Source organism: Amblyraja radiata, chromosome 6 (assembly GCF_010909765.2).
Source record: "Amblyraja radiata isolate CabotCenter1 chromosome 6, sAmbRad1.1.pri, whole genome shotgun sequence".
NCBI classification, from domain to species: domain Eukaryota; kingdom Metazoa; phylum Chordata; class Chondrichthyes; order Rajiformes; family Rajidae; genus Amblyraja; species Amblyraja radiata.
In genome coordinates this window covers 87567681-87583233 of record NC_045961.1, presented here as the reverse complement: position 1 = coordinate 87583233, position 15553 = coordinate 87567681, and the positions used below count along the sequence as shown (strand labels likewise).

The following is a 15553-nucleotide window of genomic DNA, read 5'->3' as shown; positions in this document are numbered from 1 at the left end:
AACATAAGAATCAGGAGGAGGAGGAGGCCTTGAGCCTGACCACTAAACATTGGGATCATGGCTGATCTACCACAGCGCCGCTTTCCTGCTCTATCCTCCATGGGTGGTGGGGTGGGCTGAGAGTGGGGATGGAGGATTGGGGAGCTGGGTGTGGGGAGCTGGGTGGGGGTCGGAGTGTGGCTGGGGGAATGGACAGGAGTGTGGGGGATGGTGGAATGGGCTGAGAGAGGGGATGGAGAGGTGGGCGATGAGGTGGCAGGTGGGTAGGAGGAGGTTCAGGTTTCCTAAGTGGGACAGGGGCATTACAGTGCCAGAGATCTGGGTTCGATCCTGACTATAGGTGCTGCCTGTACGGAGTTTGTACGTTCTCCCTGTAACCACGTGAATTTTCTCTGGGTGCTCTGGTTTCCTCCCACACTCCACAAAGACGTGCAGGTTTGTAGGTTAATTGGCTTTGGTAAAAATTGTAAATTGTCCCGAGTGTGTGGGATAGTGCTAGTATACAGGGTGATCGCTGATCGGCACAGACTCGGTGGGCCGAGGGGCCTGTTTCCACACCCTATCTCTTAAAGTCTATTGGAGGGAACTGGCAGAGATGCCCACTATTTGAATCACTAAATCAAGATTTATTCCCACGTTGATTCACAGGGTCCAGCTGGAGTCCCCGGATTCCCAGGAACCCCAGGGATACCTGTAAGTATCACTCCAGGAGTTACTTCATCATTCACATTTAAAGTGCTAAACTCATTGGGATAGAGACAAACTCTGGACCTTTTCTTCCCCCAGGGGCTGCCAGGCCAGGATGGTCCTTCCGGGCCACATGGTATTCCAGGATGCAATGGGACAAAGGTAAGCAAGCCTGGAGTAAATTCATCTGAATGACTGAAACCTTTACAGAATTAGAGAGGACAGAAACCGGAATTCAACATTATCCCCGCCTGCTAACTATACTGATATCCCGCCCGTCTCCTCCCACTCTCCTTTCACTCCCATCGCCCTTTAATACTACACTCAGCCTATCTCACTACCCCCTCTCTCCCCGCATCCTTCAAAACTAACCTATTCTAATCCCAATCTTTCTTTCCACCACACACACAAGAGGGACAGAGGGGTAGGGGGAAGGAGGCGGAGGGAGAGAGGGAAGGGGGTGGGGTAGAGAGGGAAGGGGGGTGCGGGGGAGAGGGATGGGGGTGGGAGGAGGAGGGGGGGGAGAGGGAGAGGGGTGAGGAGAGGGAGATGGAGAGGGTGGAGGAGAGAGGGGTGGGGGAGGGGAGGAGAGGGGGGAAGGGTAGAGAGGTGTGGGGGAGGGGGGAGATGGGGTACCACCTCCAATTTAAATTCCATTTGGAATATTTTGGAGGACCAAGAAACCAAGAACCAAGAACACTTTAATGCCACACCCAGCGGTACCGCACCCTTGAGGTTGCTGGGACTTTCTGATTTAGGATCGGTCAACCAATAATATAATAATATAACAGGTTCTCGACTTCACTAGCCCTAGGATTCACAGCTCAGCGTGGGCAGAACAACAACTAAATGAATGCAATGATCAACCATAGTGTGTGGGTTTCACAAGGCAGAGATCTGGGTTCTGGTTGCGGACAGGGCTTTGAACTGAACCCACAGAGGCTGTTGGACAGCCCTCTGGTGATGAGGGCCACTGATAATGTGACACTGCAGACTAGCACACCCAAGCCTCAAATATGTTGAGTGAACATGTCCTGAGTGATCTTATAGAGGTGTATAAAATCCTGAGAGGAACAGATTGTGTAGATGCACAGCATCTTTTGCCCTGAGCAGGGGAATCGAGAACCAGAGGACATTGATTTATGATGAGGGGGGGAAATCTAATAGGAACCTGAGGGGTAACTTTTTCACACACATGCATGGAACGAGCTGCCGGAGGAGGTAGTTGAGGCAGGCACTATTGCAACGTTTGCAACGTTTTAGAAACATTTCAATGGTATGTGGATAGGACAGGTGTAGGGAAATATGGGCCAAACGCAGGCAGGTGGTACTAGTGTAGATGGGCCATGTTGGCCAATGTGGGCAAGTTGGGCCTGTTTCCATGCTGTAAGACTTTATAGAAAACATAGAAGCATCATGTGCTGAGGGACTCACTGAAGCTTGGTGCCACCAATGCAAATGCTCTGTGGGGAATGACTCCAGTCTGGGATCCTTCAATCACTGGACATTGAAGAGCTGAGTCCAGAGGGGACACCCATCAAACTACAGAAGAGGTATCACCTCAAAAGTTCATATGAGTGGCAATGGTGCTATCTACAAAGAAAATGCGTCAACTATAATATACTGTATGTTATACAGCAATACTGAAAATATAGACTAACCAATATGTAAAATCTAAAGAGCTTTGCACTGTATTCTATTTTTTATCGATTTTGTTTTGTTTGTGAATAAATGTTATGCTTTAAATACTAAACCTATTCCGGTGCAGGGTGAATCAGGTCCGCTCGGGCCATCTGGATTGCCAGGAATACAAGGAATTCCGGTGAGTACAATCAACAATCCGTCGTGTGTGTATGTGTGTGTGCACGCATGTGTGTGTGTGTGCGCGCGAGCAAACGTGCATGTCGAGCTTGGCCAATATCCTCACATTGCTTCCCGTTATTTTCCAGGGTAATCATGGCGTTCCCGGAACAAAGGTCAGAAACAAACCGACTTTTCAAAAACTTTCCAAAAGTTGAACTTGGTGTGCCTATCCTGTCAGCGTGATCTTATGCCATGCCACAGTCCCAGTCTCCATCTTTATCGGAAGTTATTCAGCCCGTTCTCATCGATCATCCCCTCCCCCCCCCCCACCACCACCCCACCATGCCTCCATCCCAGCAGCCTGCATTTTCCCGAGCACCCTTACTAATCTAGAATCTGTTAATCTGCGCCTTAAAAATATCGGTTGACAGTTTCTGCATCCGCCTGTGGTAATGAGTTCCACAGATTCAGCACCATCTGACTAAAGAAATTCCTCCTCATCTCCTTTCTAAAAGTACATCCTTTTATTCTGAGGCTATGACCTATGGTCCTAGACTCTCCCACTAGTGGAAACATCCTCTCCACATCCACTCTATCCAGGCCTTTCAATATTCGGTAAGTTTCAATGAGGATCCCCCATCCTTCTAAGCTCCAGCGAGTACAGGCCCAATTCCTTCAAACGCTCATCATATGTTAACCCAATCATTCCTGGGATAATTCTCGTAAACCTCCTCTGGACACTCCCTCAACGCCAGCACATCCTTCCTCCGATATGGGGCCCAAAACTGCTCACAATATTCCAAATGCAGCCTGATCCACGCCTTATAGAGCCTCAGCATTACATCTCTGGATGTTACATAGAGGTGCATCAAATGGCCATTCGGCCCCTCTATTCTGCATCAGTGTTCCTCCTCTAGCCTTCCTCCACCACACCTCTCTTTCTATCTCCTACTCATGACTATCCAACATTTTAAATCTCCTTGCTGGGAATTCTGGCCACACCCTGGCCAGGTTATTCTGTAAGAATCACATATGCAGGTGAAAACCCAGTTCCAAGTAAGTACCAAATGTCTTGAGGTTGCTGGGACTTTCTGATTTAGGATCAGTCAACCAATAATATAACAATATAACAACAGATTCTCAGCCTCACTAACCCTCGGGTTCACAGCTCAGCGTGGGCAGAACAACAAATAAATGAATGCAATGATCAACCATGGTGTGTGGGCTTCACAAGGCAGAGGATGGGGTTCTGGCTGCAGACAGGGCTTTGAACTGAACCCACAGAGGGTGTTGGCAGCCCTCTGGTGATGAGTGCTGCTGATAATGTGACACTGCAGACTAGCACACCCAAGCCTCAAATATGTTGAGTGAACATGCCCTGAGTGATCTTATAGAGGTGTATAAAATCCTGAGAGGAATAGATTGTGCAGACGCACAGTGTCTTTTGCCCAGAGCAGGGGAATCGAGAACCAGAGGACATAGATATATGGTGATGGGGGGGAAAGATTTAATAGGAACCTGAGGGGTAACTTTTTCACACAGAGGATGGTAGATGTCTGGAACGAGCTGCCGGAGGAGGTAGTTGAGGCACGTACTATTGCAACATTTAAGAAACATTTTAATTGTATATGGATAGGAGAGGTGTAGGGAAAATATGGGCCAAACGCAGGCAGGTGGTACTAGTGTAGATGGGACATGTTGCCCAATGTGGGCAAGTTGGGCCTGTTTCCACGCTGTAAGACTATAGAAAACATGGAAACATAGAAAAATAGTGCAGGAGTAAGCCATTCAGTTCTGTTCAGACCATTCAATATGATCATGGCTGATCATCTAAAATCAGTATCCCGTTCCTGATGTTTCCACATATCCCTTGATTCCTTTAGCCCTAAGAGCTAAATCTAACCCTCTCTTGAAAACATCCAGTGACTTTGCCTCCACTGCCTTCTGTGGCAGAGAATTCCACAGATTCACGACTCTCTGGGTGAAAATGTTTTTTCCTCATCTCATTCCTAAATGGCCTACCCCTTATTCTTAAACTGTGACTCCTCCTTCTGGATTCCCCCAACATCGGGAACATTGTAAATAACTGGGGTCCCACCACCGAGCCTTGTGGCACCCCACTAGTCACTGCCTGCCATTCTGAAAAGGACCCATTAATTCCTACTCTTTGCTTCCTGTCTGCCAACCAGTTCTCTATCCATGTCAATATCCTACCCCCCAATACAATGTAATCTAATTTTGCACACTGTGTGGGACCTTGTCAAAGGCTTTTTCAAAGTCCAGATACATCACATCCACTGGCTCTCCCTTATCCATTCTACTCGTTATTATGACTCTAACATCACAGAGCCACTCACAAAATGCTGGAGCAACTTGGAAAGTCAGACAGCATCTGTGGACTGAATGGATAGATGGACTATGAAGAAAGGTACCGTCCCAAAATGTCGCCTATCCATTCTCTCCACAGCTGCTGTCTGACTTATTAGGTTACTCTGGCACTTTGTGTTTTGCTCAGAATTCCAGCTTCTCTATCCCAAGATAATAGCCTCGGCTCCTCCATCCTCACACAGTATAGTCCCCTCATCCTGTAATCCCTGCTGCGATTCCTCTCCAAGTCCAGGACAGTCAGGCTTCTGGTTTGGGTCTAGGTGAGGAGATGTACACAGTAGGGATCCTAGGATTGGTTTGTTGACCCTCTGATGGTTTGTCTTCATACAGGGAGACCCAGGAGAGGTGATTGGTTTTCCAATATTGAAGGGTGACCCAGGACTCCCAGGACATCCGGGAAGAATGGTGAGTTTTGGATTTCACTCGCGCCCAGCCGCTCCATGCCCAGTGTCTCTGTGTCTCCCCCTGAACCAATGTCTCTTTGATTGCAGGGCATTCCTGGTCAGCCAGGGCCTATCGGACCTGCAGGACCCATTGGCTATCCAGGACCCATGGTAAGTCCTGTCCTAATCTCGCACTTAAACTGGTCTGCAATTAGACTCGAGCTGGAGGCTTATGTTTTGAGCAGGTGGGTCGATCCAGAAGGTGTATTGAAAGGTAGCAGGTAACCGAGTGCACCAAGTCCAAAGCTGGTGCTGGATCTGGAGAACTGCAGGTTTAGAGAGGTCCACCTCAGTGACACTGTGCAGGTGGTGCATCCTCAGAGGCCTGGGGTATCTCTCTCCATGGACTGCGGAATCGAGTGGGGACTAATTTCAGAGTGATGTCCAACAAGCATGGCTCTCAATGAGGGACATCGACCCGAACCATTGTCTCCACAGATGCAGCCTGACCCACCAAGTATTTCTAGCACCTTTTTTTGCTTCATATTCCAGCACCTGCAGTCACCTGCAGTCACTCAGCCATTATTCCTCATGTTCAACACAGAGTCTAAAGGCTCATCTCCAAGGAGTGGGCCCTGTTGGACACTGGGCTTTCATCTCAAGCTCCGAACTTACTCAATCAAGTTATTTTATGGTCAGGAATTCCTAGATCTGGTCATTCTAGAAGGGATCTTTGCTCCATATTTTACTTAATTGTCCACCGATGAGGCAGTGTGGATGATCTGGCACCAACTTGCTGCTTGAACCATGGACAATGAAGAGCCCGCTATGCCTCATCCTTCCGTTCTCTCAAGGCAAACAGCCTCTCCTCAAAGCATGTACCCGAGATAAGGAATCTATCATGTGTGGAAGCATGGGGGTAAAGCCAGGCTCGATTTTTCTCATCATTTAGGTTGTTGCAGGTGGGACATGAAAATGCAGTAGCTGATCCGTGCTCAGCACAGAACCGATAATCTTGTAGAGTGATGCTGCTTCAATGTCACACCTCTCTGGGGAACTCCCTGCTTGTGTCTGAGGATCCTTTTGCTTCCAGCCCACGCCTGGACATGGTGTGGGGCGGTGATGTGGCAATAATAGCCCGGTGGGTTTTGTCCAGTGCTGCCCAGAGAGGATTGGGACTGGAAGCCACTGTACTGTGTAATTTAGCTGAAGGTAACCCAAGATTTGTGAGCATGCTTCTCCCAACCTCTCTCTCTGCACCTTCCTAATAATGCTTCCTCTCGACCTTGCCCTGTGTTGTGCCATGATGTCAATTGCTGACTGCATTTGGTGTAGGTGTGGTGCGGACAGATGCATTCTGTGCTCTTTGCCCTCTATTCTATGGCCCTCATTTCATCTGTCACCCTCACTCTTTCCCTCTCCCTCCATCCCTGCTTCCCTCGCTCTGGCTAAAATCTACTTCTTTGTGCAGGTTTGTGTTTGCATTACTTTCATTGCTGAGGGCATGAGTTTTCTTGAAAACGTGCCTGGGAGTTGCCTTCTGATGATTTACTCAGCGAAGAAGAACGTTCATTGTTGACCTTATCTGCTTATTTTGTCATTCCAGGGCCCCCCAGGAATCCCAGGACTCCCTGGACCAAAGGTAACCGCTACCATCCTGCAGCAGGATTAATGTTTGTGACTTTGCTGCCAGCCACTGGAATTACTCTTCTCTCTGTTTTTGTCAACAGGGCAACATGGGAGTGCATTTTCATGGACAGAAGGGTGACAAGGTGAGATCAGTTTACAAATAGGCTGATCCGTTCGATGGCCACTCACCAGTCTCCTTATTGTTACACGCGTAACCATATAACAATTACAGCACGGAAACAGGCCATCTCGACCCTTCTAGTCCGTGCCGAACACATAATCTCCCCTAGTCCCATATACCTGCGCTCAGACCATAACCCTCCATTCCTTTCCCATCCATATAACTATCCAATTTATTTTTAAATGATAAAAACGAACCTGCCTCCACCACCTTCACTGGAAGCTCATTCCACACAGCTACCACTCTCTGAGTAAAGAAGTTCCCCCTCATGTTACCCCTACACTTCAGTCCCTTAATTCTCAAGTCATGTCCCCTTGTTTGAATCTTCCCTACTCTCAGTGGGAAAAGCTTTTCCACGTCAACTCTGTCTATCCCTCTCATCATTTTAAAAACCTCTATCAAGTCCCCCCTTAACCTTCTGCGCTCCAAAGAATAAAGCCCTAACTTGTTCAACCTTTCTCTGTAACTTAGTTGCTGAAACCCAGGCAACATTCTAGTAAATCTCCTCTGTACTCTCTCTCTCTATTTTGTTGACCATGTAGTCCATGAAGATATTTCCTATTCAACTTTATCTATATGTAATTGTCTTGTAAATAAAATTAAATGATAGATTATTCTAATGTTGGTTTGAGAGTTTGATTGGCCTCCTGTTGTGTCAGCGAGGATAGTCAGAGTGATATTCCTGTATGTAAACAATTGGATGTAACGGCTGGGCTACAGTCACTGCTCACCAATGGTACGATGTAGCAAATATGTCAGAGACTTTTTGCCACACTGTTCTTCCCCTATGCCATGCACGATGTGGGTGAAGCTGCCACTCTCTTCCCATCTCTTTCTACTCCGAGCCAAGTTCACTTAGCAAGTTAGAGGAGTAGAATTAGACCATTCGGCCCATCAAATCTACTCCACCATTCAACCATGGCCAATCCCTGCCTCCTAATCCCATTTCCTGGAATGGAATTTCTGGAATTCTCTGCCACAGAAGGTAGTTGAGGCCAGTTCATTGGCTATATTTAAGAGGGAGTTAGATGTGGCCCTTGTGGCTAAAGGGATCAGGGGGTATGGAGAGAAGGCAGGTACAGGATACTAAGTTGGATGATCAGCCATGATCATATTGAATGGCGGTGCAGGCTCCAAGGGCCGAAAGGCCTACTCCTGCGCCTATTTTCTATGTTTCCTGCCATCTCCCCATAACTCTTGACACCTATTCTAATCAAGAATTTGTCTATCTCTGCCTTAAAATTTTCCACTGACTTGGCCTGCACAGCCCTCTGTGTCAATGAGTTCCACAGATTAACTACCCTCGGTCTAAAGAAGTTCCTCCTCATCTCTTTTCTCGAAGAGCACCCTTTAATTACTATGACCTCTGGCCTGAGACTCTCCCACCAGTGCAAACATCCTTTCCACATTCACTCTATCTATGTCTTTCATTATTCTGTAAGATTCAATGAGGTCCCCCCTTTATCTTCTAAACTCCAGCAATTAGAAGCCCAGTGCTGTCAAACGCTCATCATATGCTAACCCAGTCATTCCTGGATCATTCTTGTAAACCTCCTCTGGACCCTCTCTAGAACCAGCACATCCTTCCTCAGAAATGGGGTCCAAATTTGCTCACAGTACTCCAAATGCGGCCTGACCAGTGCCTTATAGAGCCAGGTGAGCTAGGCGGGCAGGGAGGGAAAAGCATAGTGTGTGACACCAGAGGGATTTATTTATTAGTTGCCCTCCACGAACAGCCGAGATCAAAATGGAGAGCGAGTTGGAGTTTAGAGTTAAGCATTTCATTTATTCCTATCTGTTTTTTGATAAATGCTTAGGTAAATTTGTTGCTGTAATGAAGTCTCGAGTCTCATTCTCGAAGTCGGCTATGATCACGCTAGAGGGAAGGGTACATACAGCTCTCGCTGGAAACCCGGAGTCGTTGGTCCAGCAATTAGTACCTGAAGGAGGGGGGCTGGGGAGGGAGGGGAGGTGATGGGCAGGGATTGACAGGGATTGACACAGGAAGGGCAGATGGGTTGGAGAGATGTGTAGGAAGGAACTGCAGATAGAAGCATAAAAACATAGAAAATAGGTGCAGGAGTAGGCCATTCGGCCCTTCGAGCCTGCACCGCCATTCAATATGATCATGGCTGATCATCTAACTCAGTATCCTGTACCTGCCTTCTCTCCATACCCCCTGACCCCTTCAGCCACAAGGGCCACATCTAACTCCCTCTTAAATATAGCCAATGAACTGGCCTCAATTACCTTCTGTGGCAGAGAGTTCCAGAGATTCACCACTCTCTGTGTGAAAAATGTTCTTCTCATCTCGGTCCTAAAGGATTTCCCCCTTATCCTTAAGCTGTGACCCCTTGTCCTGGACTTCCCCAACATCGGGAACAATCTTCCTGCATCTACCCTGTCCAACCGCTTAAGAATTTTGTAAGTTTCTATAAGATCCCCCCTCAATCTCCTAAATTCCAGCGAGTACAAGCCGATGCTGGTTAACACTGAAGATAGACAGAAAGTGCTGGAGTAACTCAGCGGGACAGGCAGCATCTCTGGAGAGAAGGAATGGGTGACGTTTCTGGTCAAGTCCAGTCTTCAGACTGGGATGCTGCCTGTCCCGCTGAGTTACTCCACTCCAACATTTTGTGTCTATCTGGGATGGGAAGATGTTGAATGAGTAGAAGGGAAAGGGGAGGAGACAAGAGAGGAGAGGGAGCGGAGGGGAGAAATGCATGCGAGGAAAGGGTGGGAAAGGAGAGTGGTGGATCAGGAGGAGGGAAGAGGGATGGGGAGAGAAAGGCTGCGAAGTAACCATTAAGAGTGGCTGATGGACGGTACGGTTGGGTTAGGTTACGTCGGAAGCACTCAGGGGTCCTAACAAATGTTGTTATTTCACAGGGTGAGCCGGGGGTTCAAGGACCTGCACAACCTTATACTCCTCCTGAATCGCAAGATAGAGGAAAAGAAACAAGTTTGCAGACAGGAGCTAAGGTTCGACCATTTTGCTGCTTTCTTTCAGGAATGTTTAAACCCAGATCAGATTGTCTGCATATCTGGAAGGCAACCAGTGGTGTGGAGGGGAAATGTTTGCTGAGATGTAAGCCACTTCTCTCAGGTGCCCCATGCCCAGCCCATCCAGTCACCGATACAACGGCCCACCATGCTGCAACAGCAGTAGTGCATGCACGGTGTAAGCACTTACGCATGCGATGAGTGAGGTGTCCATGGGGGAATCCTAGCAGTCGGCCAGTCACTTTATCATGCTCCACTGACTCAACTGGCCGCGACCTGACCTTTGGCCTCCAATGGACCGAAGAATTCGCAGCCATTAGACTCACTAGCAAAATCGGATCTAGTGATTGGGAGAGTAAGACCTGGTTTAAAGATGTGAGAACTAATAATGTCCCTTTGCTTCAAAACGTCACCAATCCATGTTCCCGAGGGATGCTGCCTGACCCGCTGAGTTACTCCAGCATTTTGTGTCTTCCCTGGGTAAACCAGCATCTGCAGTTCCTTGTTTCGACACAGAATACAATACAATACAATATTTATTGTCATTTGAACCTCAGTGAGGCTCAAACGAAACTCTGTTTCTACAGCTATACAAACAAAAAATGATTCCTACTGGACACACAACCAATTTAATTCGCACAAGCATCCATCACATTGAACCTCCTCCTCACTGTGATAGAAGCAAAGTCTTTTCTCTCCCCTGCTCTCCATTTTTCTCCCGATGTTGAAGCCCCAGGCGGGCGATGGTAAGTCCCACGGCCATTTTAGGCCGCGCTGGGCGATGTACGGCCCCGCTCCAGGCCCAAAAGTCTCAAAGTTGGAGCCCCCGGCAGGCGTTCGAATGCCCGCGCCACATGTTGTCACCGTCTTCATAAAGAAATGTGTGGTGGATTGTGTTCCCATGAAAACTAACCGAGTGTTCCCCAAGCAGAAGCATTGGATGAACCAGGAAGTTGCATTCTTCTGAGGACCAGGTCTCGGGCATTCAAGTCTGGCGATGCAGAGTTATACAAGAATCCAGATATGACCTTGTTAACGCCATTAAAAAAAAGGCTAAAAGAAACTGTTGCTCTAAACTGTACGATGAGTGATATTTGGCAGCTGTGGCAAGGCTTGTCCACCATCGCTTCCCATAACGCTTCCTTAACACAGAAACATAGAAACTATTTTCAAAGTTTCTATGTTAAGGCGACACCAGGAGCCAGCACGAGTGACAGTAAAGGGCCTGTCCCACTTGGCGATTTTTTCGGCGACTGCCGGCGTCATATCAGGTCGCCAAAAGATTTTGAACATTTCAAAATCGCAAATAACAGTTGCAACACTTGAAAAAACACCGCGCATCATACGTCATCACCGCCGCATCACGCTGCAAATTTTTCGGTGACCTGATACGTCAGTCAATGATGCCGGCAGTCGCCGAAAAAATCACTGTGGGACAGGCCGTTAAAGCATCACTCCCAGACGAGTCAATGCATGCTATGTATACTTTGATAAGGAGAACGCTGGTGTGCCTTCCCGGGCCCACACTGCCCCCTAGTGGTATTACACTGAACTTTGTTTGTCGTTTTATTATGGTGTTTACAGAGTATTGTGTTGACATATCTGTTGTGCTGCTGCAAGTAGGTATTTCATTGTTCCGTTTCAGGACATAGTACAATAAAACACTCTTGCCTCTCGATTACAAATCCATAGGTTGTAGTGACAATAAGCACTTTCTCAGAGATATTAATTGGCTCCTCCCATTGATTTTCTTTCAGGGAGAGCCAGGTGCGATCGGCAAGGATGGCCCCAAAGGTTTACCCGGAAACCAAGTAAGTGTTCTGATCGTACACCTCCACTAATCTGCACGAAGCATCCCATTGACATGAGCCCTTCAGATACTTGTACTTGTCGATGCTTTGTGCATCCACGTTAGCATGTTAAGGGCCTGTCCCACGAGCATGCGACCTGCATGCGGTAAGCGCGACCAAACCGGAAGCGGGGGGCCGCGCGGAGGTCGAGTGAGTGACGTGAAGTTCGAGCGAAGTCCGCGGGAAGTTAGCGCGTGACGTACGGCGTCAAGATGCTGTGTACGGCGTCGAGACGCTGTGCACGCCCGTCGGGGCGGTGCGTACGGCGCCGAGGCGGCTGTGGGCCGGCAGGCCGTTGCCGCGCGGAATTTTTGAACACGGTCAGTTTTTCGGATGTCGGGACCAGCTCCGCACAACTCCATACGGCTGCGGCGATTGAAGTGGGACCGGCCCCGCGAGGCCGTACGGCTCAAGCGACCACGTTAGGTCGTGCTTGCCGCATGGAGTCGCATGCTCGTGGGACAGGCCCTTTAATCACTTCGTGCGGGAGTTTCCCGAGCAAACATTGCATTCAATACGTGGCTTCAATGAACAGCACAGCAAAGGCCAGTACAGGGGTCAACAACCCTCCTGCCACAACTAGAGAGCAGTCCTGAACTAGTACATCAGTTCTATCCTCCACACTAGAGACAATTTATAGTAGCCAATTAACGTACCCACCCGCACGTCTTTAGATTGTGGGAGGAAACCGGAGCACCTAGCGAAAACACATCCGGTCTCATGGAGAACGTACAAACGCCATACAGACAGCACCCATAGTCGGGATCGAAGCCCCCAGTCTCTGGCGCTGTGAGGCAGCCACTCTACTGCTGCGTCACTGTGACGCCCCTCACAGCCCAACACATTTGGGATGGTAAATTCAGTAATCCTGCACCACAGCAGGTGTGGGCTCACTGAAGCTGTTTGGCCATGTTTCCCGATGGACAAGTAGGGTGGTTTGGCCACAGGCTGTTCTCACTCCCAATTGGGGTGAATCTTTGGTTCAGAAAGAACCAGCCATCTAAGATTTAATAGGGTACACACAATTGCTGGGGAAACTCAGCGGGTGCAGCAGCATCTATGGAGCGAAGGAAATAGGCGACGTTTCGGGCCGAAGCCCTTCTTCAGACGGGCAAGATTTAATACTTGCCAGCCTCTTCAGGATGGGAACTGGATTCTGCCAACAAGTTATTGTGGTGAGCTAGCCACTGTAACCGAGCAAGAGGTCAGTCAATAGCAAGAGGATCTACGCACTGAAACTGGACAGAAAGAGGGAAGTTTCTAGGAGAGTGAAGAATGTCTGATTTTTATAAATGTTATTAAAAGGCTGATGGTTTAAACTCCCACAGGGACACTCGTATGTCGGGATGAAGGGGAATAAAGGAGAGATGGGTGAGGCTGGGAAACGGGTAAGTTCAATGCTGAGTGCTTTCCTTCTTATTCATTTATTCCTGGAATCTGGGTGTTGTCATCAAGATAGGCACTCAGTCACAGAGGTATACAGCAGGGTAACACTGGTCTTCAGCCCACCTCGTCCCACTCTCTTGCACCCGGGCACCGATCCTTCCAAACATTTCTAATCCATTTACCCGTCCAAGAGTCTTTTATATGTTGAAATTTACTCCGGCAGACGTTACAAGGCCTTCTACGCCCGCACCTCCAGACTCAGGAACAGCTTCATTCCCAGAGCTATAGCTGCTCTCAACCGGCCCTGCTGAGTGCCCCCCACCACCATGGACTGTCTCCCTCGGATGGTCACGTTGCACAGACACATCTGCACTTTAGTCTGTTTTGACTGTTTTACTATTTTACTGTTTTAATGTTCTTTTTACAAAACCATGTTCTCGGGGTATCTAAATCTAAATGTTATTAGTTATTTAAGTTATGACATTGGATGGAAGCTGCATACCAAATCTTGTTGCACTTATGTGCAATGACAATAAAATTTTATTTTTATTATTATTATTAGTATTATTATTATTATTATTATTATTATTATTATTATTATTATTAATTGTAACTGCCCCTACCACTTCCTGTGGTAGCTTGAACCATGCACATACAACCCTCTGTGTGAAAACGTTCCCCCTCGGGTCCGTTTGAAAATGTTTCCCCTCTCACCCTCTGCCCTACCCTGGGGAGAAGACTGACGTTTCACCTTATCTATGCCCTTCATGCTTTTATACCATCACCCTCAGCCTCCTGCGCTCCAGGAAAAAAGACCCAGCCTATCCAGCCTCTCCTTGTAGCTCCAACCCTCCCAACCCTGTGATGACCTGGTTTTTACAACCTTTTTCCAGTTTAAAGACACCCTTGCTATAGTAGGGTAATATACACATTACTCTAAATGTGGCCTTACCCTCCTTCACTGCCTGCCACGGGCTACCCAGCGCGGTGATGTCTGCAACTGTGTGAACAGCTGTTCCCTCTCTGGGCCACTTCAGTGAGCGTTTAACGTAAATCCCATTGACATGGGACTGGAGTCACGCATAAGCCCTAGTGGGGGGGAGAGTGCGATTCAGCCCTGATGGGCATTAGACAACACAGTGGACTGAAGGATAACTGGAAGGCCAAACACCCCTGTGTTTATTTTCACTGGCAGCTCTGCCCCCCACACAGTCAACACTGATGGAGAAAGTGAGGCATTGTGCTCTAGGGTCAGGTTCAAGAGTTGTGCCAGACTGATGGACAGGGGGTGCTGGCATTGGGGACGGTGGAGGGGGGGGGGGGAGGGGGGAGGGGCGGGATGGAGTAGGGGAGGGATGGGAATGAGAGAGAAGGGAGCGGGAGGAGGGGGTGGAAGAAGGAGGGGGGGAGGGAGGGGGTAGTTGGGGGCAACCTCCCTCCCAATTCTCTGTGAAGTTTCTCCCAGAGTTTCTCCCGCATTGTTGACTGTTGCTGGCTGTACAAGAGGCATCCACGCTGGGAGAAGGCCGCAGAGCGCAGAAGTCCGTACTGAAACAATGTGTTCTCCCCTTTCACAGGGCAAACCCGGCAAGGACGGAGAATCAGGGCTCCCAGGACAAACCGTGAGTGCTCTCTGCACCGGAACTGGATCTAAATGCATAACATCTGTGGTGGACTGTAACACACACCACCTATAACTGTACCTGCCATCCTTACGTTCAGGGACCATCTTTGGCCTGGCCTGTCACCAGTCCTAGAGTTGAGCCTCCCAGTGAGTTAGTTCATCTGACTGCAATGTGGGAGAGTCTCATTCAGCACCAGTGTGTCACAATATGGGGAGACAGTGGTAGTAGGCAGAATGGACCGAATACAACATCACTGCACAGTTACGCAGTGGTGGTGTTGCTGCCTTAGAGACCCGGGTTCGATCCTGACTATGGGTGTTGTTATGTATGGAGTTTGTACGTCCTCCCCGTAATAACCTGGGTTATCCCCGGATGCTCCGGCTTCCTCCCACATTCCAAAGACGCACAGGTTTGTAGGTTAATTGGCTTTGGTTGTAAATTGTCCCTCGTGTGTAGGATATGGCTAGTGTACGGGGATCACTGGTCAGCACGGACTCAGGGCCTATTTCCAAGCTCTAAACTAAACCTGCAACAGCCAGAACAATCCACAGTGGGGACCCGGTGGGGTACAAACAGAAAGGGCAGATACAACTGACCAATATCGACCAACAGCTCAGC

At 48.6% G+C, this 15553-nt stretch overlaps 1 protein-coding gene across 1 annotated transcript in view; it reads left to right on the top strand.

Moving 5' to 3' along the window:
• Positions 1–15553, top strand: part of LOC116974731 (collagen alpha-5(IV) chain-like) — a 170388-nt gene that overhangs the window by 98905 nt on the left and 55930 nt on the right. Inside the window, exons 5-16 of the mRNA XM_033023446.1 lie at positions 649–693; positions 787–849; positions 2456–2509; positions 2637–2663; positions 5209–5283; positions 5370–5432; positions 6868–6903; positions 6992–7033; positions 9961–10053; positions 11832–11885; positions 13253–13312; positions 14888–14932. Of these exons, the coding sequence (XP_032879337.1) occupies positions 649–693; positions 787–849; positions 2456–2509; positions 2637–2663; positions 5209–5283; positions 5370–5432; positions 6868–6903; positions 6992–7033; positions 9961–10053; positions 11832–11885; positions 13253–13312; positions 14888–14932 (657 nt within the window). The remainder of the gene's footprint in view (positions 1–648; positions 694–786; positions 850–2455; positions 2510–2636; positions 2664–5208; positions 5284–5369; positions 5433–6867; positions 6904–6991; positions 7034–9960; positions 10054–11831; positions 11886–13252; positions 13313–14887; positions 14933–15553) is intronic.